This window comes from Phoxinus phoxinus (assembly GCF_949152265.1).
Source record: "Phoxinus phoxinus genome assembly, chromosome: 11".
Classification (NCBI taxonomy): domain Eukaryota; kingdom Metazoa; phylum Chordata; class Actinopteri; order Cypriniformes; family Leuciscidae; genus Phoxinus; species Phoxinus phoxinus.
The window spans coordinates 11,616,977-11,641,912 of NC_136886.1; the positions used below are offsets into that span (position 1 = coordinate 11,616,977).

The 24,936-nt window shown below is 37.1% G+C and overlaps 1 protein-coding gene across 5 annotated transcripts in view; it reads right to left on the reverse strand.

Annotated features, from left to right (window-relative positions):
* The window catches only part of gabrb3 (gamma-aminobutyric acid type A receptor subunit beta3), a 66,708-nt gene that overhangs the window by 17,686 nt on the left and 24,086 nt on the right, over window positions 1–24,936 (reverse strand). For 3 of the 5 annotated variants that reach the window (XM_079628815.1, XM_079628818.1, XM_079628816.1), the window contains exons 3-7: window positions 23,117–23,208; window positions 22,911–22,978; window positions 5,558–5,778; window positions 2,709–2,791; window positions 862–999 (exon numbers count right to left, since the gene is read on the reverse strand). In XM_079628815.1, the coding sequence (XP_079484941.1) occupies window positions 862–999; window positions 2,709–2,791; window positions 5,558–5,778; window positions 22,911–22,978; window positions 23,117–23,208 (602 nt within the window). Of the gene's footprint in view, window positions 1–861; window positions 1,000–2,708; window positions 2,792–5,557; window positions 5,779–22,910; window positions 22,979–23,116; window positions 23,209–23,299; window positions 24,353–24,936 lie in introns of those variants that run through there. The other 2 variants (XM_079628819.1, XM_079628817.1) reach the window with 2 other exon arrangements.

Genomic DNA, 24,936 nt, shown 5'->3' on the forward strand with positions numbered 1-24,936 from the left:
CAAATAAGTGGTACAGTACATGGGAATATCAATCTCATGAGGGAGCGGGCTGAAAACAGAACAACCAGAGAAAACAAAAAAAAAATGTAGTGTTCATAATTTTTCTGTGCTGTAAATCAACTGATATAAAATAAATAAATCAGAGTTTTTTTTTTTTTTTTTTTTTTCGAACACTGTTATTCTAGACTAATGGCATGTTTTATCCAGATGGACATCAGACTTTTAGTAGAAAACTTTCTTAGATTTAGAAATCTCCCAGATCTCAGATCTAAGCTATACACTTTCTCACTTGCGTAATTACATGACTTGCAAATTACACTCTTAAAACAACACATTTCACTATTTCAGTATTCAATTTTATTGTTATTGACTATCTAGCAAGAACTATAACAAATGATTCGGGTGCCCCTTTACTGACTATCCTGATGCAAACAAGTATATGCAGAAACCTGCCTTGCACAAATAATAAAAAATAAGTGCTAGACTCATAGCCACATTTTGCAGCATAATAAAATGCCTGCCAGGATGCATAGGAGTAGATACATTGAGTTCACTTTTTTTGTATTCAGATTTTGTTCAATACATTTTTTTTGTAATATTTTAAGCACAAGAGAATCAACTTATTGTATTAATATAAAGGTGAAGTGTACAAAAAAAATCTTAAGGGGTCATGACCTCAAGGATGTAAATATAGGGTCATGCAAGCAGACAAATAATAGTCAACTTCAAAGACGATGAAAAAAGCTTGACAGCAAGACTAAAAGTTAAGTCTGGTGCAAAAAAAAACTTTTAAATGGAAATGCTTTTATACAAAGGGTATAGTCTTACTGTTTATAATTTCAACCTGTTTTGCTACTTTACCTGTGGAAAAGACAACATTTCTAGACACAAGTTTGTAGTCCACGATGGAGAACTGTGGGAGCTCGATACGTGCCACACCAGTAACTGCGTTTTCTCCTCCCTTCCAGTAAAACTCGATGTCATCTGTTGTGTATCCATCTACAGGAAAAACATAAATCAAATTTGTCAAGGAGTAAAATATAAATTACTGGACCAAAGTAAATATCAGATCACATATCATGTTTTAGTGAGAGATTTACTGAGCTTAATATATTACATTATGTTGTTATGTTATGTTATATTTTTATACATCGCTCTTTAACTGAATGTTGGTCCCTTTCCTTTATCTCACTAATCACATCAACTCTGTCCAAATTATGTTGAATAAACAAAGCTTGTTCTTTTCAAAAAACTACATTTCCCTCATTTACAATTATAAGGATGCGGTCCCTGGAAATAGCGTTTCTTTTCCATAATTGGTATGTGTAACATATGCTGGAAAAAAAGGCAGCACGAGTGCATTGTTAGCATAATCATGAATATGAGCATCTGTTTTGTGTAGGGAGCTGTTAGGGGTCAGACTTCCCACTGTGACACAGACCGTTCCATTTCATACCAGCATTGCTGTGTTTGTAAACCATAATGAGCTAGGTGGTTTTATTAGCATGCATGAAGCACTGCGTACACTTAAAGTTTGGTTACTAAACTGAACGTTTGGTTATTACTAAACTGCATAACTAGATGTTAAAGAAGTGATGCAAATAATGTGCCCAGAGAGAGATGATTGTTTTAAGGCAGATTAAAGAGCATAAACAAAACACAATGCTTCAGTCAAAAGAAGTTGACTGTCAATCATAGGTGTCATGCAAGATTCTAGATTTGAGTCGAAAATCCTATATATAGTCTAATCATTTGTCTTAATCATAAACATAAGTAATAAGGATAAAACAATAAAATATATCTATTTTTTGTGTTTTCAGTTAACTGATTAACAAGGTAAGCTAAAACTTCATTTTGCGTTCAGTTCAAAATAATTAGCCTGCTAAAATATCATTTTCAGCAAAAACAACCTAATAATCATACACAAAGGTTTGATTTTAAGCTACACTATGCACTCAGGAAGGAAGCATTCAATTGATCAAGTGACAGTAAAGACATTTATAACGTCACAAAAGATTTATATTTCAAATAAATGCTGTTCTTTTGAACTTCTTTCTATTCATCAAAGAATCCTGATTTTTTTTTTTTTTACAGTTTTCACAAAATTATTAAGCCGCACAGCTATTTTCAACATTGATAAGAACGGTTTCTTGAGCAGCAAATCATCATATTAGAATGATGTATGAAGGATCACGTTACACCGAAGACTGGAGTAATGGCTGCTTAGCTTTGCTAGCCTATCACAGGAATAAATTACATGTTAAAATATATTACATAAAGAAAACCGTTATTCTAACTTGTAATAATATTTCACAATAGTACTGTTTTACTGTATTTCTGATCAAATAAATGTATTGATGAGCTCTTTAATAAACATAAAACATTCTTACTGACCCCAAACTTTTAAACGGTAGAGTATATGGTATAAAGGATATGGTCAGACAATATTTTCTATTCAAAACCTGAAGTTCAATTGTAAAAGGGTAAACATTTATTATTATAATTTTAGGCACTACAGCAGAAAAATACGACATTATATTCGGTAATACTGTACCTTTTATATTATGATTAATGACTATGCTTGCTCGCCAGTGAGAAAAGCACCAAACTAGCAGTGACTAGTATAAACCAGCTAGGAACAGCATGGTAATGTATGCTGGTCTTTGCAGCAGGGTGTGTGTAAATGAGTGAAAAGAGAGAACACTTACAACTCTCTATCTCCAGAGTGCAGTTCTGTTCATCTAATGGATACCTTCTCAGATCCATCATGCAAGCGGCAGTGGTGGTGATTCTAGAAACACAGAAACACACACACACAAAGGTTACAGGAAAATCGAAGCCACAATTCTATACGTTCAGGTGCGCACAGCTCTTCTATGGTGTTATATAGCATGTACCGCACTTGCTCAACAACACTGCAAAACTTCTGTGCATATCTTTGTAAACAGGATGAGCAAGATGGAACAAATTAAAATATGGCTCCTCCTGCCCTTCAAAAGGCTTTTGAACCAAATATAGAACAGAGCATGCATATGCATCAGCGGACATGAACAAATAGTGCAGACTTGAATATATAAAAATGCGTTTTTTTGTCCCATTAAAGTGGCTACTGATTAGTGGTACTTCAAGTTGCCTAGCAAACTCAAGGAAAGCCCGTATTTCATCTAATAAAAAATCCCATTCATCATGTCAGTTTGCTACAAGTGTGAGCTTGGACTAAAATGTGATGATAAATGTTCTTTGTGAATCAATATCCATGAACATTTTAAGTGAGGTTTGGTTTCTCATCCAGGTAACAATACAGTCCAGGTATCGATTTAACTTCCTGGTAACAATTGAAATAAGCATATCATAAGAGGAAGATCATGTTCAATCCTTCTAATCTTATCTGGATAAATGCAGGGTCTCACCAAGGTCCTCTATGGCAGGGAGGTTTCATTTCTTTGCGAAAATGTTTGTAGGGCGAAATCATCTCAGTCATTTAAACAGGAATTCATGCGACTGGGCATTTTGGGTGAGGGCGTAAGATTTCCCCAGGCAGATTTCGCTTCACGCATTGACCAACAGAAAGCTTGGTTTGGTTTATTCATCGCTAAACTATTGACAAGAGTAGACCTTTTTTGTCTGCAAAACTGTGCCAAAGTGTTGTAACTGCCCCTTAAACCGTGTTTTATGCATCGCTACACTATTGTTAATGGACAACATAACTTTTTAGCTCACACAATCTGGACAGATCGTTTGAGAGTTAAAATAACTCTATCAAGCATTAAAATAAATTGTTTACTCGTTTTTATCCCTCCAGTAAAATATTCCAACAGCATAATAAAGCAGTCATTCCACTTTTTTTTATCTCTGTATTGCATGCTTTCCCTCGATTTAAATTTAAGGATCTCCACAAATGAGTATTTTGACATATGCGCATATAACATTGCTTTAGATTGGGTTGTTGCTATGTTTCAGAGGTCCTTCCTTTCTAGAGGAGGTAAATTAAAGAGGAAACTCAGTGTCTTCATTCCATCTTCAGAGTCGTTTTAATGAGAGCACACTCAAATGCCTTACCATAAATATGCAAGCTCTTCTTTCTTTAATGGCGCCCAGCTCAGGCAAACAAATAAAAGCCCTCCATCCACGCTATTGCTTCGTCAAACTACAAAATGTGCATTACATAGCCAGGGAACTCCCTAGATGAACTGTAAAATGATGTTCAATGGATTGCTGATGTTACATTTGAGCGCGAGGAGATAAATCACAAAAGGACGGAAATGGTTCAATAAACTTTATAAGCAAGAACCATTCATTAGCATATGGCTGCATTAGTCCACAGGATCTCATTTGGAACAAAACGAAAAGCTAAATTAGGCTACGGTAACTGGCTCATAGTGCACTCCAGCTGGTACAGAGGATGAAGGCATACCCGTTCTCTTCCGCAGGGGAAAGAGCAATGCAGCTCATCAGACTCTGATAACACTGAAGGGTTTTAACAAGATAAAGGCACACATTAGCACTTAGGCAATTTCGTTGACGAGTGCACTGGCCAAAAAAGGGCACGCTCTCATGATCTGTTTGTTTGCTGAAGCTACATACTGTCATATTCTTCCTTCGTTAGTTAACACGTCAAATATAAACAAATTATGTAAAAAGTAGTATATGAAAAACATTTTGAATGAACATTTGAAATAAATAAAAAAGTTATTTGATATATTAAAATATAGTCAAATTAATTTTATTTTTACCAAAAATAAAAAGTACTTTTTAAGCATTTTATTATCATTTAAGATGGTTGTATGTATATTTGACATACTATCTCTAGTGATCAAATCCTGACAATAAAAAAAGGGAATTTACAGCCGAGACAAACAATACTAAAATAACAATTTTGCAGTCTTGCAAACTTGCAGTCTCAATGTGAAGGTTACCCCCAATAATTTAAACAAGCAAGTAAAACCCTCTCAATATTTATACCATGGTTAATGGAAACATACAGAATCAGGCTATTAATTCATTATCTCACATTCTGAGCTTTTTTAAGCGCTAAGTTCCCGCACAACTTAAATGGACCAATTATCTGCACAACATGACTGAAGCCCAATTATATCATTTTTGCATGAGTGGCACGAGAATCACCATATATTGTGTGTATACATTACAGCTGATTATAAAATGTGCAACCCATTATAATTCTATTGAGAATTTACCACTTTAAAACGCTATGGAGAAAGGCAAACATGATCTAAAACAGCCACATCAATTAAAAAGACTGATGAAAAGAGGAGAAAATATCATATTGCACCAACATGAATTAGAAAGCTTTTTAAACTATTCATGACTAGAATTTATCACGTTTTATTGTATTTATTGTGGTCAACTTTGAAGTACAACATAGAATCAAGAGCTTTAAAGTCTGGATCTTCTTGAATTATTGACTGAATAATCAGTTTGTTCTAATGTGTTCTAATGATGACTGAATGATATTAGGAAAACCCTGGCCTTCAGATATTCCAAGAGATGACATGACATCCTGTTTGAGGCCCTGGTTATGTGATCAGTTAGTTCTCACCTTAATCCATAAAGAACTGTGCCATCTGGGTGCAAGCGGATCATACGGTTCTTCACCGTGACACCGTGGACGAAAGACTTCTTGTCGTTTAGGAAATACGTGTCAGGAACCCAGAGTTGGTCAGCTACCCGGTTGTCTAGAGTAAGATTGAGAGGGATTCCAGAATATGCTAGCCGTTTGTCCCTCCAATACTGTTGGAAATACATGGTCAATGTGTAGTCCTGTAAAAAAGTCAAAGAGAAACATTAGCAGGTCATTTTATTAAACAAAATTATTATTAAAAACTCATCCACAGCATTTAGCCAAATCAACCATAATATTTACATTGCATATTTACAATTTGTATAGAAAGAATAGAACAACTAAAAAAAACTATTAACAATTGTGTTAACATTTAGCAAGAAGATAGTTGCTCAAAATATATAAAACAACATTTGTGTCTTCAATTTATTTCCGTTTGTGAACTCGCATGTGGCACTAGGTAAAAAAACAAAACAACAACTACATTTTCACAATAAATGGTGATGATACACGTCACCACGTGTTGCATTTATGACCATGTGACCATAAATGACAAAATTACTCCTTCAAAGTGAACATCGTACCCTTAGCTAACAGTCTTGTAAAAAGCCATTTGAGAAAGCATTCAGCTGCTCACTTTTGAGTGACCCTTCAAGTCGTGTCCCCTTCTCGTAGTGTCCCGAAAGGACGCAAAAATGGCGTTCGGAATTCACCCTAGATTTTGGAACAGTGCTCACACACTCTGTTTTTTCTGAAGGGTCAAACGTGTCAAGGTCAGAAACAGAAATCTAAAGGCTGTGGCCTTCAGCAAATAGATTTTCTGTTGTCTGAGTAATATTTATAGAAGTGTCAAAGTTGGATTGAAAACAAGCTGCCTTCGGCTTCCATCTTTCAAGTGTGTCTGCCACGAAGATGCTGCGTGGCCATCTCTGCGAGGCAGTCTGGTGTGTGCTGCACGGCCTACGGATTTACATTACCATTGCCATATAGTCTCAATAGTCCACTCGACATCAGCTCGTAGAGCTATACTATATGACCTCAGCGATTCACAGTATAGAAATTCAATCAAACTAAAGCATCGGCATGATAGGCCTTATTTGGGCCGCCTCTAAAACTCAATGAATTTTAAAAGGGCTGAAATCACAAAATTTATGGATCTTATTTATCCCCTGGGCCAAATTTGAACCTCTGAAATCCAGTAGGAAGCACGGATGTGTGTATGTGTGTACTTTGTGTGTCTGCTATTAGGTACTCATGGGTAAAATGAAGACCTGACATGCTGTCCACCGCAATGTGCACAACCTGTTGATGTAATAAGAAGTAATTCACTTAGAAACATATGTTAGAACGGGCTATGGTCCCTGGGGCTGCCTTCAGACTGTGCCAGCTGAGCAGAGGCTGTGCAAGAGAGCGTGTAAGCTGAGTTCATTAGCTAACGAGATGAGGGGGGACGACATGACAGGGACACCTTCTTTATGATTACTAATGTCTGTGATTCCCTCTCTCTCTCCGTCTTACATTCTTTTCAGCCCTATCCTTCTTCCTGCTTCTTATTCTCCTCCTTTCTACCTTCATGCCTTTCTGTAAGGCTTTTGTTTTAATTAATCCCCTAAATGACTTTGATGGATACAAATCTTTCTCGCAATAAATTATACCCTACATAACCAAAAGTAATACTAATGCTAATTAGAAAATGCTTCGAAATTCTTACCCCAGTCAATGTTTGGTAGTAGCAAGTTAGCAACACAGTATTGAAGATTTAAAGGGATAGTTCGCTAAAAATGAAAATTCCGTCATCATTTACTCACCTCCATATCATTTGAACCCGTATGATTATTTTTTTCTTTTGAAACTCTAAATAATTTTTATTTTTCTTTGTCCATGCTATGAGAGTCAATGTTCAAAAATATTAATCAAAATTGTGTGTTTTGCAGAAGAAAGAGTCATATACTGTAGGCTTGGACAGCAATAGGGCATGCAAATGAAGACAGAATTTTCATTTTGGGTTAAAAAATTATAAACATAAGTAGCAACAAACAATATAAGTTTATATATATACACCATTACAATATTTTGGTGAAAAAAAGATTTCACCCCCAAAGAAATGAATACTCTTATTCAGCAAGGATGCATTAAGTTGACAGCAAATACATTAACATTGTTACAAAATATTGCTGCTCTTTTGAACTTTATATTCGTCAAAGAATCATGGGGGAAAAAAGTATGACGGTTACCCCACAAAAATATTAAACAACAAAAGTTTCAAAACGTGTTTCAACATTGATTCAAAAAATCTAAATAAAATCTTGAGCTCCAAATCATCATATTAGAATGATTTCTGAAGGATCATGTGACATTGAAGACTGGAGTAATGATGCTGAAAATTCAGCTTTGGCAAATTAATTACATTTTTAAAAATGAAAAAGGTATTAAAACTTTAATCATATTGAACAATATTACAGTTTTTACTGTATTTTTGATCAAATAAATGACACCTTGGTACGCATAAGTGACTTCCTAGTGAAAAAAGTGGGGGAAAAATCATATCGACCCCAAACTTTTGAAAGGTAGTGTGATAAAAAAAACAAAAAACATATATTTTTAACTATTTGTTATACCAGCAACATTTTGCCAAATAGCTTGAGTAGCTAGCCAGAATATATTTGCCATTTTTTAAAGTATCTGGTAGCTTCACTTACTATATTTTCTACACAGTTTTCCCAACAGTATACAAATGTATACAATGGCTCGCTGGAGCTGATGCAGAGGATTCTCATCTCTCAAATACCAGTGTGTAAGGCCATTTGAGTCAGGTAATGTTTTCCTAACTATTTTCCATACAATATCATCTGCACAGAGACACTCCCATCACAAATTACACAAATACAGTTTAGTTATGATTGATTATACATAATCATGTACTGTATCACAAACAGTCCATTAGTCAAATGTGATCCAGACAAGCCAGAAGTGCACTGAAAACTGTAAAAACCAGTGTCGTTTTCATGTATGTTTAATAATGGAGTAAACAGATGCAGTCGTGCTAGCTGAGCGATTTGATACTTTTGATATCTGGGGAACTGTGCTGCAGTGGTCACACAAAACATAAGGCATCAATCATTCATTACTAGGCAAAATTTTTATAGTAGATTCAAGCTGCAAGAAAACAGCTAAAAATAAAGGCATCTTAAGATGCTGCTTGCTACATCTCAGGGTATGACTCCACAGTAAATCATTGTTGTTGTTCTCCACTGAGAGGGATTCCCTCATGATAAAGTGACACCACATTCTGACATATACACTACTTCCCCTGTCCCACAGATAAAAATAACAGATGAAACGCAAGAGAAACAAACAGAGAGACATTATTTCAAATCGGAAACTGACAATCTATTACAGTTTTTTTCAGTCGCTAACAAGCGTTTGTCCAGCCAGTTGTCACATTTTCAAAACTCTAAACACAATTAGCACAGCATCGGTCTTTTGTGGCCATACCATTCACACATTTCATGTCGTTTTCAAACAATATGCAGTCAGTGAACACATTTCCATAATGCTTACATTTTCTTAACAGACAAGCTATACCTCCCAACAAAACTATGGATTGTTTTTGTAGTATTTACGAATGTTAACACACAACATCCCACAATAGCAAAAACAATATTCCAAACCTTAGATACAGTATAAAAACCTCTGCTTCTGCAATGATCAGTTCAAAAACAATATATCTCAGCTGATAACAAACAAACAATTGAATAATTGACACAGAGCTGATTTATGTTGGGTAAATTGGGCCAACCACAGCTGATTCCAGTCTGGCTTAGACTGGCTTAGAGTGGCAGGGGTTATTTTTTTCTATTACATTGACACTTATACAGTAAAAGAAGGACTGTGAGGAGTGATGTGTTTGGAAACAGAAACAGAAAAAGACAAACACTGTAATGTCTGGAAGAGGAAGAGTAAGAGCAAGGGTCCCAGTGAGAAGAGCAGGCCCAGTGAGAGATGCAGTGAGAGATGCAGTGAGAGGTGCAGGAGCAGTGAGCCAGTGGACCCTATAATGCCGAGCGCATCCTTGCCTTTCTCAATGATCTCCACCAGCGCCTGGGTCCAGAGCAGGATCAGGAGGGTGAAAACATGAGGACCTTTGTAATTACCTGGGACAATGTGGCTTTCCATCATTCGCAAGCAATAACAACATGGTTTGAAGTCCACCCAAGACTGGTAAGTCTCTTCCTTCCACCCTATTCACCTTTCCTCAACCCCAGAGAGGAGTTATTTTCTGCATGGAGGTGGACGGTTTATGACCATCAACCGCATGACCAGATGTCCCTCCTTGAAGCCATGGATGCTGGTGCAGGGACATCACAGTTCATGATTGCCAAGGGTGGATCCAACATACCAAGTGGTTTTATCCCAGGTGCATCGCCTTGGATAATATCAGATGTGATGTTGATGAAAACATGTGGCCTAACCCTGAAGATCGCAGAGATTAGATACAGTAATTTTGTGCTTTTTGCTGTTTTTTTTTTTTTTTTTTTTCAGAATGCTCTTATGTGTTTCATGGATATTTTGTTCACTGTAAGCAATACTGTAAAACTTTTTCTGTTCTATCATACCGTGTTTCTACTGTACCTCCTGTAGTAAAGAGTAAAAGGAAAAAAACTGATTTGCTTTTTACTGGAATGCTTTTGAATGAGAACATTACTGTACATGTGGACATACAGTTCCCAACCAAGACATTTAGTGTAAAAACGGTGGATTGCATGGTTTGCATGCAAATACCTGTAAAACTGAAACATAAAAGTCTATGCAGTTTTTGTAATGTCAAGAATAGCCAGTATTCTGAAACCTGGTGTACTTTGATTGACTGCATGTACCTTGTGAAAAGAAATCAAGTGTTATTCTTTGACAGAATAATTTCATTTTGAGTCAGATTTCCAGTGTTTTGGTAAAGTTAGTGTGTGCAGAGAAAGATGTGTTCTATTTTGAAATGAAGAGTTAGTATATATTTAACAAAATGTGTTTTTGAGAAGAAAATTAACCATTTGGCCAATTGTGTTTTGTAGGTGTGAGTCTGTGTTAAGAGTTTAGAAAAAATATCTGAAGTATGGGTAAGCGCTTGTTAGCGATTGAAAAAAACTGTAAATGTAGGGGCTGATATCAAACACATGGGTACTCACAAAAGAACTGAGACATAGATTTGCCCCTGCTAGATTCAGAATACAGTTACAAGGCTGGAAAATGTATTTTTATTTTATTATAAAATAATTACATTTATTATAAATAATAATACTAATATGTTAACTTAAAGCTGCAATATGTATTTTTTTTCCGCCGCTAAAGGGTCGCTAACCTCTTACAATAACAAGTCTGCTTGCCATAGTCCATAATGTTTGAACGAAATAAGAACAGCGTGCCGCTTAACGTTACGCACTACCCAGTTGTCCACGTCTGTCGCCATGATTACGTCATGGCTATGGCAGTACGAGCGGAAACCATTGCTTTCCTGTCAGTCATTGACAGGCGACATTTTTTCCCGGGATGGGCCATTATTTAAAATAGGAATTCTCTGAAATAAAAAACATCTTTGGAGACTTTTGGTATATTGTAAGTACACAACTGCATGAAATATATCACACTGTGCAAGTGATTTTTGGATATTTTATTACAAAATTCTTACATATTGTATCTTTAAGTATAAATATAATAATATTATTTACACTTAATATTTAATATTATAATTAATTATTATTATTAACAATATATACAATCTGGAGTGACTTATGACATAGAAACTACACTTTTCACCAAATTTACACCCTATGTTGCATTTGAAAACATGAAAGTTTGTGAAGAGCAGGATCAATCATAGAAAAGGAAAGAAAAATCCTGTCAATAAATGAGAGCCTCTGGGAGGCTGATGTGATAGTGTCATCAGCTGGGTGAGGAGTGTGTGCTCTCATACAAAGACAAGCTTTCTGCATGCCAGTCAGAGAGCATTTACGTCAACCTACCACCACCACGTCTGCTGGGAATACCAGAATAACAGCAATAAGAGAGATTAGTCTGTGCAGTGTCGGCGTGAAAACTACACTGATCCGTAGTGTGGGTATTTAACTTGCTAGATGTAATAAATAGAAAAGTTTAAAAGATTGTTATGTGTATAAATAAGCAAACAATTTTTGCATATTTTTTTATGTATTAAATTACTTTCTCCTATCCTAGCTTAATGTTAATTTCTGATTGGTACTTAACAAAATGAATGACTTTACAGGTACACTCAAGACATTGTTTATGTTGTGCTGGTCATTTTTGACATTTGATTACAGAATGAATGACTCTTATGAACTGGTTCTTGTTAGTGAATCAAAAGCATACAGTGCAGCCAATGTAGTCTGATTCATGAATGACTATAATGAGTTGTTTCTTTTTAGTGCTTACAGCTTGCACTTACAATGAGGCCTAAATCAGTGTAGTTACATATACCAATGTGGAGTTAAATATATACATTATGCGTTTTTTCAGTATTTTATAAATATTAATGAATCTTATTATTATTATTTTTTTTCTTAAACTATTAGTTCACCCCAAAAATGACAATTCTGTCTCTGTTTACTTAACCTCATGTCAAACTCTTATTACATGGAATGGAATTTTTATAGTCAAAGGCGTCCAAGCAACATTGGACCCCATTGAATTTCACTGTATGGACACCACTGATACATTTTTCATAATATCTTCTTTTGTGTTCCAAAGAACAAGTATTGGAAAGTAAAATGACGGTGAGTAAATGATGACAGAATTTTTATTTTAGATCTTTTTGATCAAGGAGATGGACAGACGTGGCGCCAAACATTAGTCCAAAACTGATGAGTAAAAACTTTTAGCGGTGCGTAGATACAAAGGTAGATCAAAAAGAAGAAGGAAGATCCGCACACGAATATCGGTCAAAAAAGCTCACGAGATTTATTTACAGAGGCCACAAATAAAGTGCTAAAGTGCAAAAAAAGTGCAATAGTGCAAAAAGTTTTCAGGATCAACCCTTCATCAGTGCAATGTGTTACCAAGCTCAACGCCTGCAACCATTTATATACTCATAAATGGGATTTGATATTTTTGATGAAATCTGAGACTTTTCAGTCCCTCCATTTACAGCTACACAACTACTACTTTGACCATCAAAAAGTTAATAAAGAGATCGTAAAACTAATCCATATGAATTTTTATGTGACGAACAGATTGAATTTAGGTTTTTTATTCACATATAAACATTGATCAGCTAACATTAACAACAGCTCAACCGAACCTGCTTGACGCAGGAGAACAAACCTCTTGCGAAAGCTGAAACCTGCTCTAAAACACACAAGAATGAACCTCATTGTTTCTCGCACGTCAAGCGAACCTGCTTGAGCTTCCTTTTACCAGAGCTTGTGTGTGTGATGATGAATGTTTATATGTGCCTTCATAAAAGCCTAAACTCAATCTGTTTAGTGTATAAAACACTATACCCCTCAATTCATATGGATTAGTTTTACGATCTCTTTATGAACATTTTAAAGCGTCAAAGTTTAAAGTGTCAAAGTTGCGTAGATGTCAAAAGAGGGATAGAAATAGCTAAAACTTCATTAAAAATATCTTCATTTGTGTTCCAAAGATGAACGAAAGTCTTACGGGTTTGGAATGACATGAGGGTGAGTAAATGGTGACAGAATTTTTTTTTTTTTTGGGTGAACTATCCCTTTAATAAAAATTCCTAATGGCTTAAACTACTTTTGACTCCAGAAGCGTTGGACTCTTGCATCCATCTGGCAGCCCAAGGTTCAGGTCAGTCGTAGAGCCAGTTTTCTTTCATATGATATTGATTTTCCTCCTGACATCAACGTGCTTCCTCCCATGCAAACAACAGCATTGACGAAAGACAACCGTGAGTAAAGCGCACAGGAAAAAGAAAACTTCCTGGTAACAGCGGATGAATTCCCGAGAGAGGAGAGGGGCACTCATCCCCAGAGCTCTGCAACTCAACAGGCTGTAGTTAACATGGTGTTTAAAGAGTCTGATGTCACAGCGTGATCTTGCTGCTTGCCCTCTCCATTCCCTGCTAGTGCTCGGCAGGGATAAGCCCAGGAGCTTTGCAGTGCATTCTGTGTGTCAATGAGACTTTCAACAGAAGCTCCAAAGTATCCAACAGGACATTTTGGCGTGATTTAAACAGTGGAATGTCCTCTGAACTCCATCTATAATTGAAGCGGAGAACCCCTGGATGTCACCTCGCGGTCCACGCAAATGTTTTTAGAGGGCACTTAGACCGCAACATGCTCCATTTGCCTTCAGGTCATATGACACATACCAGTCGCTGGAAGGAAATGGTTCCCGGAGCACACCTATTTATCCTAAAGGTGGAGATAATAGGCACTTAGTGAAGTTCAGAGTTAACACTTCTATACACTGATATTACGCCTGATTGAACAATTACAGGCCACAAAGCTGACTATCAGGCTAAAAATAAAGGGGGCGAGAGCAAACAAAAGACTAAATATATTAATAATTCCAGTCTCCTTGACGACGCTCCCTCTCTGCAGAACGCCCACACAGGCTTGCTGAGCTCTGGGCCGATACCTTGTGCGTTTCTGAGGCTTTCCGGTGCATTCTTCACTTTCTGTGCCTTTCCTTCTCTCACTTTCACCTTGAAAGCTCTTTGACCAAACTCAGCCATCAGGTTACAGCAGCATAAAATTAAAGGAAACCACCAGCATTCATCATCATAATGGATCATCGTAGTGCTTCTGAAATCTTTTATGCCACACAGATCAACTTATTCATCTGACAGGTTTCTACACAAAGCTTGACCAGAGAGCAGCAAGTATGATGGAGCTTTTTGTAGATCTAATTACATTTTCAGGCAATACGCTTTAAAAACAAAACAAACAAAAAAAACTGTAATTTCATAAAGCCACCCCCACCTCCCTCTTCACCTGGGTAAGTACCACAAACATCTTCAAATCCATACTAAAGATGATATTGGTTTCCAGGGCAACCACTTATACTTGCCACACACATTGTGCCAGAGCGATCATCTGCTGTGTATCCATGCAGCACTATCACACTGAATATGTTTCATTCGTGTTTGTGCACGGATGAGAATGTCAGTCCTGTGCGTCAGTAGCACTTATGAAATGTTCCCTGACTTCAGATGTTGTCAAGAAAGGCAAAGACTACCCCTCAAAGCATAAGGAGAAAGAGAAAGAGAGAGATTTATGATATTATTTTAAATGCATCCATAAGGAATTTGAGGGGTCTTTCCAAAATGAATCTCACGAAAGCATGTCTAGGTCACATTTAACCCTAAAAATATGTACAACATATATGTTCCATAATAAATAAAGTCTTGAAATGAAGATGTTTTGCATTTGGACATTGTTTTCATGAACAATAAACACATTTCCCCCAAGATTCTAATTTCTGTAGTGAGTACAGATATATTTCTACAGATATCTATTTCTATTTTTATTTTTTGGTCATTTGTCCTGGTCGGGTCCTTTAAATTTCTTTAAAATAATAAAATAAAATAAATACGGTAACACTTTATTTTACACTGTCATTGTTACACGTTACATAGTTACTCGAGTAATAACTATAAACTATGCATAAATAAATGCAACTAACCCTAAAATGAACCCTATAGTAAGTACATGTAGTTAATTAATATTAATCAGTACTTAGATGCATAATTACACTTTAACAAGGACACCTTAAAATAAAGTGTAACCATAAAAGCATTTGTTTTTCTATTTAAATCAGCGAATATTAAAGGTAATATTAAAACACACACACACACACACACACACACACACACACACACACACACACACACACACACACTTTAATTTTTTTGTTAATATATCATTTTATTTCTGTGTGAAATGTGACTGGGACATACTCTTGACAGGTTTTGTGAGATTCACCCCCTGATTGAACACAAAACAGCAGCAGTATATTGATTATGTCTGAATGCTTTTGATTTCTGTGAAATATTCTGCTTGCTAACAGCACATTTTGACAGGGTAATTTAATGCCGCCTGTGCTGGGCCCTCCTCGAGTGGCTGTGTAAGCAGCACGGTCCGTTAGATGCAAATTGTATTTAATTCATTTTTATGGAAGAGTGTAATATTTTCAACAATTTTTTGCCTTTCCCAAGCAATTTTGCTGACAGACAGCTTTGAATGGGATATTTCATGCCATAATTCTTGCACTGCGACTCAACTCTGTGAGTGAAAATATGTGTGTGTAATGACGTTACCACTACCCTGAGAGAGAGAGAGAGAGAGAGAGAGAGAGAGAGAGAGAGAGAGAGAGAGAGAGAGAGAGAGAGAGAGAGAGAGAGAGAGAGAGAGAGAGAGAGAGAGAGAGAGAGAGAGAGAGAGAGAGACTGGTACAGTCAAATGTAATGTACATAAAGCAAATCTTTTTTTTTTACTCAAGGCAGTGACTTTCCCCCACTGACAGGAGAGCATGAGAGCTTTTAGTCTTTAACAGCCCTGCCACTTCCGGTCTGAAGACAGAATACAGCTGCATGCACTGACATCAAGAGCACAACATTGAAAAGTAGACCTTAATAGACAGCGCATGGATCACATTTCAAGCTGAAGCTGTGTCTGCCTTTTATGTAATACATTTGAGTTACAGAATGTTTTACAGATTTTGTCCAAAATAGCAACTGTCGAACCATAAAGGTAAAAGGAAGAACATTCCAGGTTTAGTAAAAGTTAAGCTATAAAATAATTGGCCAATACAAATAAAGATTGTGTTGTGTATTCACTGGAATGCATTTCCATTTAAGGTCTATGGGACAAGGTAATGCACCAGAATAAACTTGAAAATACTGTATTAAATATAACCAGACTTTACATTACATGATAAGACTGTTGTGACTGAATCGCTTACCAAACTCGTCTGAGCAATCATTCAACTTTTACAACTGTGTGAAGGGACGTGACATAACTACTATATGCTTAAAGTCACCCACATATCCAGAGTTTCTTATCTACCTAAAACAGTACTACCACTTAAAATAATGATTTAGACAACAACTTTACAGCTAAAACAACAAATCCTCAATTTAGTTACTACCCACTGTAATTTAGAGCTTGTTTTGAAGCCTGCCCTGAACATCACTTTAACTTTCACGAACAAAGTTGTGTATTGTTAAACCATAACCCAACACAGTTGAATTAACAGAAATGTCTCAGAGCTTTAATTGTACTGAACAAGAAACATTGGTGAAACTTTCAAGAACAAACTTCAGGGTATGATATGATTATACTACAACCTGTCACAGTAAAGAGTGATTCTTTTAGAGCTTGAGCAAAAAAAAACAATGAAGATATTAAGAGGAAACCATGGGAAAGCAAAAAAAAAAAAAAAAAAGCCTCTTGGGTAAAAATGTGGAGTGCATCTCAGTGTAGCTGTGCTGTCTCAGTCTATGCGTTTCAATGCTGTGGGGAAACCACAAATTCTTCTGTGATGTCTACCCATGTCACTACTGAACCTCTGGGACTGTCACTTTTGTCATACAATGTGACGGCAAGACATTCGAAACACATCCGCTCCATTGACTTAGTTCTTCTTGCTTTCATTAACACACGTACTAACTAAAATCTTGATGTGTTTCATGTCTGTCTCTGGCATGTCAGTCTAGCTAATGAGGTACCACAATTAAACGTTCAACACACACACATGCGCACACACCGCCTGCCCACCTGACACTCTGCAAGTGCGAGCCTCATTGCCATGGCAGCTGGCTATTTATACACTATGCCACACAATCAGGCCTTGTCACAGTCAACAGGGGCGTAAGAAAAGCCGTGGATATGTCAGTCAATCAGGACATGTTTTCCTGTGACTCATTGACTAATGGCAAGAGTTAACAGGTTGGACTAAACATGGCTGGATGAGGCAGTTGTGCAATTCTGTCACTATATTACCTCCAACAATCTATCACACACCTCACATACAGTTACACCTGCCGATTAACAGTCTAAATGTCAACAGTTGAGCAACATTTACTTTGGTGAAATAGACATGACTCCTGACTCCACTGAGGGGTCAAGATTTGGTTAGTGTGACCCTGTTAGCCCTTGTTAGCCCGGCTACACACACTGTTCTGGAAACATCTCATGGTTGACCAGGGGTTTATCTTCGGCCATGAAGTTTTAGTGTATATACACTACCAAGTCTCTTATGCTCTCCAAGGCCGCATTTATTTGATGAAAAAAAAGTAAAATTGCTAAATAGCATTACAAATTAAAATGTCTGTTTCCTATTTTATTTTGTATGTTAAAATGTCATTTATTCCTGTGATGGCAAATGTCACATGATCCTTCAGAAATCATATTCCAGTATGCTGATTTGGCGCTTAAGCAACATTTCTAATTATTATCAATGTTATGCTGATGAATATTTTGTGAAATCTTGATACATTTGTTCAGAATTTTTTGAATGAAAGAAAGAAAACAGAACAGTTTTTTTTTATTTTATTTTTTATATAAATCTTTTATAAAATGTGACCCTGGACCACAAAACCAGCCACCTGGTTAAATAAGCTTTCCATTGATGTATGGTTTGTTAGGATAGGACAATATTTGGCCGAGATACAACTACAGGTATTTGAAAATCTGGAATCTGAGTGTGTAAAAAAATCAAAACATTGAGAAAAGTTGTCCATTTATGTTCGCGATTGTGCTGCATTCACTCACAAAAATAGATGTTTTATATATTTACGGTAGGAAATTCACTAAATATTTTCATGGAACATGATCTTTACTTAATATCCTATAAGGATTTATAAAAAAAACTATAATTTTGACCCATGCAATGTATTGTTGTTGGCTAGCCTACAAATATACCCGTGCAACATCCAGTGTCACAAACAATACATATCTTTACTGTCATGCACTGTACTGTATGTTCATTGCATCACTGCTTATACTATCGTAGAAAATGTCTGAAGTGTATCCAGCCCTAACCAAAAAATATTTTAAAATGATATACTTTGTAATCTTCAGTCCAGACAAAGACACAAAAACATAAGCGAATAAAAAACAACCCATCAAATCAGCATAAGTCAACGAGCAACTATTCCACATTCAAACACCTTTAAACATTTGAAAAAGCTCTGCCTTGATACAAAAGGGGCTATTCAAGCTGGGATGTTGAAGAACAATACCTTTTAAAGGCAGACTGGGGTCGAGGAAATTCTAAATTGAAATTCCTAAAGCCTTTGGTGTTGTCAGCCACACTTACAAGTGAATTGAACACACCAGGACACTTACAGGAGAATCTGTATTGAACACACCAGGGGCCTGTTACTGAAATTAAACAAACACAAAATGAAAGCTGCTTCATGTGACATATTGACAGAGTAAGGTCCTATTAAATATGTATGTGTGTGCTTGACTATGAATGTCAGAATAACAGAACATAGCTTAGTACATAGTACAATTACAACAACAACTGGGAAATAAAGTAATGCGCTGTCAACAATATATATTGTAAAAAGTTCACGAGTAGTAAATCTAAACAATATGGCTTATTTCCGTTCTGATATGTCTGTTTGTGAGCTATGTTAGATAACGTTAATGATTGTAGTTGAAACAAATTGTTAAAGAGGACCTATTATGCCGTTGTTGTTGTTTTTTTTTTGTTTTTTTTGTTTGTTTTTTTTTGGGGGGGGGGGGGGGTTATTAGAGTTGGTTTTAATGCTTCAATGTTCAAAAAACACCTTATTTTTCAGTTAGCATTAACTGAAAGAGTTAGCATCTCTCTTCCTGGTCTGTGACGTCCTGTCATGGTGGTCTGATTGATTGGTTGAATCAGTGAGCTGTGATTGGTCAATCGCTTCGAGTGTGTTTTAAAAATGTCATGTCTCTTACCATAACTGCGATAGATCCTTGGTGGAAAAAACAGCATCACTTGGATATGGTGACAACACACTACTAATGCAACTCAAAGAGGCCTCGCCCCCTTTATTTTGTGTATGCTTTGGGCAGGAATTATTTAAATGAGGAATATTGTGACGTGTACATTCCTGGAAGAAAATGTAACACTACAATCAAGATGTTTCGGGGAGTTCAGAAACAGAGCTGATGTAGAGAACAACCGCCTTTGAAGTGGACTTTGCTTTGTAACTTTGCAGAACTTTATCATTCTAAAGAAAGTTGAAAATGTAAAAAAAAGGACAATATGTCGTCTTCAATGCTGGGTAGATACTGCACGATTTTATCCCTGATTTTCACTCACCAACAGTTTTGTGGAAAGCTTGTGGAAATAGCCAAAATAGGAGGCAAAAAGCTGATCGTTCACGTGAGTAACAACCGCGTAGTGTGTATTATCAAAGACGTGATCTGAGTGAAGCGCCGATTTGTCGCCGAGAGATATTTAGCATGCACCAATCACAGCATGGTAAGTATCTGGACCTGTCACCGACTGTCCTGCAGTGTGAAATGTGTATTGACTGGAATTACGTCTGTGAAGACCAACAGCCAAAGAGAGAATAAAATACAGGGCAATAGAAAATTCATAGACCCGCATCAGAACATCAGCAAGCATGGCTTCTGCAAGCTCTTCTTTTTTCCCCCGTTGCAAATCAGCGCACAGACATATTGACATACTTTGTAGACCAGACAGAGTTTGTCGGGGATTCTTCCTATTGGAATGTTGTGAAATGTGTGACGTGACCCCCCCCTGTCGCCGATCTGTCATGTAGTGTGCACACAACAGCAACTAAATGTCATGTAGTGCAAGAAGAACAGCGATCCAACGATTTTGAAAATCGTGTAGTGTGTTCCCATCACATCAGTATCTCAACATATGCAAAATCCTTCTCAAATGACACATTTCAGCACCACGGACAGCGACATTTTCTATGTGTGACGCAATGATTTCGCCACTATGCATCTATAATCCATTTTCCTTCTCGCAAACAGTAGTTTGAGCAAGTAGTCATTCAACTTTGATGCATATATGAATGAATACTAAGATACTTTTTTTTTTTCTCACACCAGCAAACACACTCTCAATCATATCACTTCAAAGATAATCTCAAGAGAGATTAACTATTTCATACGGTCTGCATAAGCAGTCATGTATACACAGGCGGAGTGTGTGCAGATATGCCTGTATGGGTAATGTTTCATATTGCTCTCTATTCCTGTCATTCCCTGGATGCTTAACTGTCTCACAGAATAATAATCACACTGACTTCTGTAATCCCTACTGTGCACAGAGGTTTCCCTGATATCCCCACTGTGCTGGGCTGCGTTGAGCTTTGCTGAGCTGAGCCACACACATACACATACACACACGCACACACATCCTTTTCCTCACCCTGCCTGGATCACTGCTATTAACAATATGGGCCAAGTAATCCTAATTTGTACCTCTAAAGAAAGCTAATCCATTATACAGAAATAACTAATCTGTAAAGAGCAAACACCATTCTTAGGCTGGAAAATCCTGTTAGCGTCTGCTTGATTACCTTACCATTAGACTTCCCGTGCAAAGCGCTCTAAGTTCAGTCACATGGCTAACCTCATCAACCGGGCTAATGTCTGCAGCACTGTTGATTTCGGCTACAAATTGAGTTAATATTTCATGCTGACAGGGTCAGTTTTACTCCACGGGAGAACTAAAGCTAAATGTGTGTCTTTAGTGAATAATTCACATACTGTACCTGATAAGACTAAGTGTGGCCGTGTTTAATTATTAATGATCTTAATATTGCAAAAATGCACTGATCAATGCATTTCTACAGTGAGTGGGAGAAGTGCAAAGGAAAGGAAAGATGTGGGCAGAAGAGTTGGGCTGAGTAGCATAGCATTACAGACAGCTCCAATCAGAGCAGCGCACATCTCACATGACGACAAGCGAAAAATGACGCAATAACAAGTTTGGAGTGTTTTCTTACCGGTAGAACTAAATCAAAAGTAACTGCCAAGCTAAAAGCTCATTAACCTGGACAACCTGCTAAATTTCAGGGACAAATATTCAAAATGAATACCCGATGGCATATCTGGGCTGATTTTTCAAGTTGTAAGAGTACGATTATTTTGTGATTGCATGGATTGTGTGACTTTCACTGCTCTGAGCTCCAACAGACGTGTTTTGGGGTTAATCTAAGATTAGTGCACCTTGTTCAAACTCTCACCTTTAAAGGTAAGATCAGTGACAGTCTTAAAGGTAAAGTGACATATCAAATCTCTAGGATACATATCCTCTGTTGTGACACAATGCCAGAGCAAATCAAAGTCAAAGTTGAGATCAGACATAACGACTTTCACAAAGAACGCAATATTGATGAAATTAAATTGCAAATATGTCAACACGGTTTTGATCCACACTGGGACAATTGTCTGACATATCATGCTACGGACAGTAGATGAGGACAGATGCTGGACAATTTCATCTTGTCAGTGTCTATCAACTTTACAAAAGAATAAACACAGGTCCAGGTGACTGAGGATCACTTCTTGTGTCACAGTCAAGCTGTGTCCTTGGCATATGTGTCCATCCCCTTGTGGGACTCTAAGCTGACAGCATCCTCCTTTCAGTGCCCAGGTGAGAGGGCTAACCTATCTGCATATTCATGACTGTGAAATGGACATGGTCTCCATAGAGACAACCCTGTCTCATTCTCTGATGTGGACATGTACCACTGAGAAGCTTTGACTCGACATTATATACAGTATAATTAAGTCTATGTACCAAGTCTGTATGAGTTCTACAGTCAAAACAAATATAGAATGTATGTAACACAAACATATGCTTCAATTTTATCCACTAATGCTATAAATAAAACTTTTTAACTGTGTTACCCATGTATTCATGAATCATAAACACTTCAGTACAGAACGCAAACTTTTATTGACTCAAAAAGCACCACTACAGTTTCTAGTCCTAAAATGTGGGATATTTTTCAAGTTTAATTTTTTTTATATATTCAAATCACAATAAAAGCTATCATCTGACATTGGAAGTGATTTACTGGTGCTGATCTGCACTGAGAAAGCATTAACATGATGAAAAAACACCACATCCTCGACAATGAAGTCCTGGCAGGATTTTAATATTAAAAACACTTCCCTTACTAGACCTTGGCACTAAAACAGATTGAGCAAAGCTCTAGCACTCACAAGCAGAAGACACTAAGCTCTGTGGGTTCAGCACCATGGACAGCACCACGGAAAGCTCTTTTACAAATTCACAGGACATGTCCAAAAGTCTGCTTATGCTACTCATCAATAGTTTGATAAATAATTAAAGATAGAAACAGACATACCATGTTGACCTCCGACACCATGTCTATGCTCGCCACATCGATGCTCATGCCTACTGCCACTGGTGCACCTTAAATGAGAAGAAAAACTTAACCCTCAAGTTCACCAAAACCATTTATTAATTGTATATCAATCTTTAAAACAATATTTAAATACTTGTAAGTAAGTAAAATAAAAGTAAGAAATAATGAAGTGAGCGACATCATACCTCCAAAGTCTGGTCGAAGACGAATGTCATACCCTTTCAAAAGCTTGTCTACGGTCTCTTTGACAAAAGACATGTTTCCTGGTTCATTGGCGCTGTGAAGAAACAATAAAGAAGGTTATTCCATCACATTAGAGCTCAGGAGGTCTATGCTCTCGCGCCATGGTCTCCACCAGCTCTTCTTACCTTTGAGCACAGCACATCACTGCCACAATTACCGGTAATGAAAGAACACCAAACAGCCTTCGTTTCTGTATTCCAAACATTCCTTATACTCTTTCAGACAAGGAATCGAGCGACAAAACTGACGTTGTATGGCTTCCTTGCGTAGGGTAACACGTTACGTTATTCCATCAGTGGGTCTTTGCTAAACTCCAATTACTGTCAAATACGCGTAAACAAATCGCTGCGATCCGCGTTTTCGCTCTCTTGCGGAGACTGCGTTATTTGGTTAGGTGCTCGGTGAATACAATGCATTTTGCCCAAGACACTACCGGAGCTTGCAGCAGGGGAGTCTGTGTTTGGGGCACAGCCAGATCTCCATCCTTCGGTTTTGACGCTCGTAGCTGTGCTGTCCCGAATCTACACCCTCTGTTGAAGTCTCAGTCTTACGCCTCTTTTTTGGTTTCAGCTAAGCAAAGCAAGGAATAGTTATTTTCCCACATATAGCCAACAAAATAAGCTGGTTATCAGATAAAACGCGAGAATTGGAAACTGAAACGTCGGGTACTGATTTCGAAAATGATGACCGAGTCTACCGGAGTGTGATGAAATTGACATGTGAGCACGAGGACTTCACTATAAGTAAAGTGGTCACGTGACATTCCACAAGCTTCGGCGTGAAGTCGGTTTCGCTGGTGTGTAGTGCGGAGTTTACCGAAATAACTGTTTCAACATGTAAATTCAAACAAACACTTAACTGTATATCGCAACAAAACACCGGTGTCGTTTCGTTGGGCTCGTTAACTAGTAGAAAAAGTGTATACACACAAGCGAGTAAACGTTGAAGAGAACGACTGGAAAGGGTTTCCCAACTCTTCGTTCATGGAGAACAATAAAAGGGTGAGTATTTTAGCTCGTGTATTCTTGCCGTTCCTGCTGGTGGGTGTAGCCTACATCACAAATCTTTGTGAGTGGAAAGCAACTTAGTTACAACAAATCCAAACCAAATCACAACTTCTTGCGTTCAATTCGTCCTTTGCTGTTCAAGTGCAGGAAATGTAAACATCAGGTTTGGGGGTTTCTTACTGGAAGACACAGGAAGTCAAAACCAAAGTTGAGGAGGGTCCATAAAACTATTAATTCGTTTTACATATAAGTAAAGTATATTATATAGACCTTTCATAAGTATTTTTCAACAAAATTGCAAATCCATAAAATTCACGAGGCCTATAGGCTAACCATAAACAGTTTGCTGGACTGGACTTTCAGTTTTCGGTATCGGGCATTATTTACATTAAGAACTGGCATTATTTATCACTTTCTTATAGATATGTAGCCTATTTATTATAGGCTAAATATATTATAAAAAAAATAGCATTTTGTTTAAAATGCCTATATGCTAAAATGAAGGGGGAAAAAACCTTCAAAATTATACTGTCATAACTGTTAAAGGTGCAGTAAGCGATTTCTGGTAAACCCTGTTGATATTTAAAATCACCAAAACAAACACACCCCTATCTTGATGCCTCCAGTCCGCCCCCAGCTTCACGTAAACGTACACATATGCAACACAAGCAACGACTATGGCGTAAACGTAAACGAAAAAAAACATATATTAGGAGAAAGTCATCTCACTTTTCGGACACACTTTGGGAGCTTTG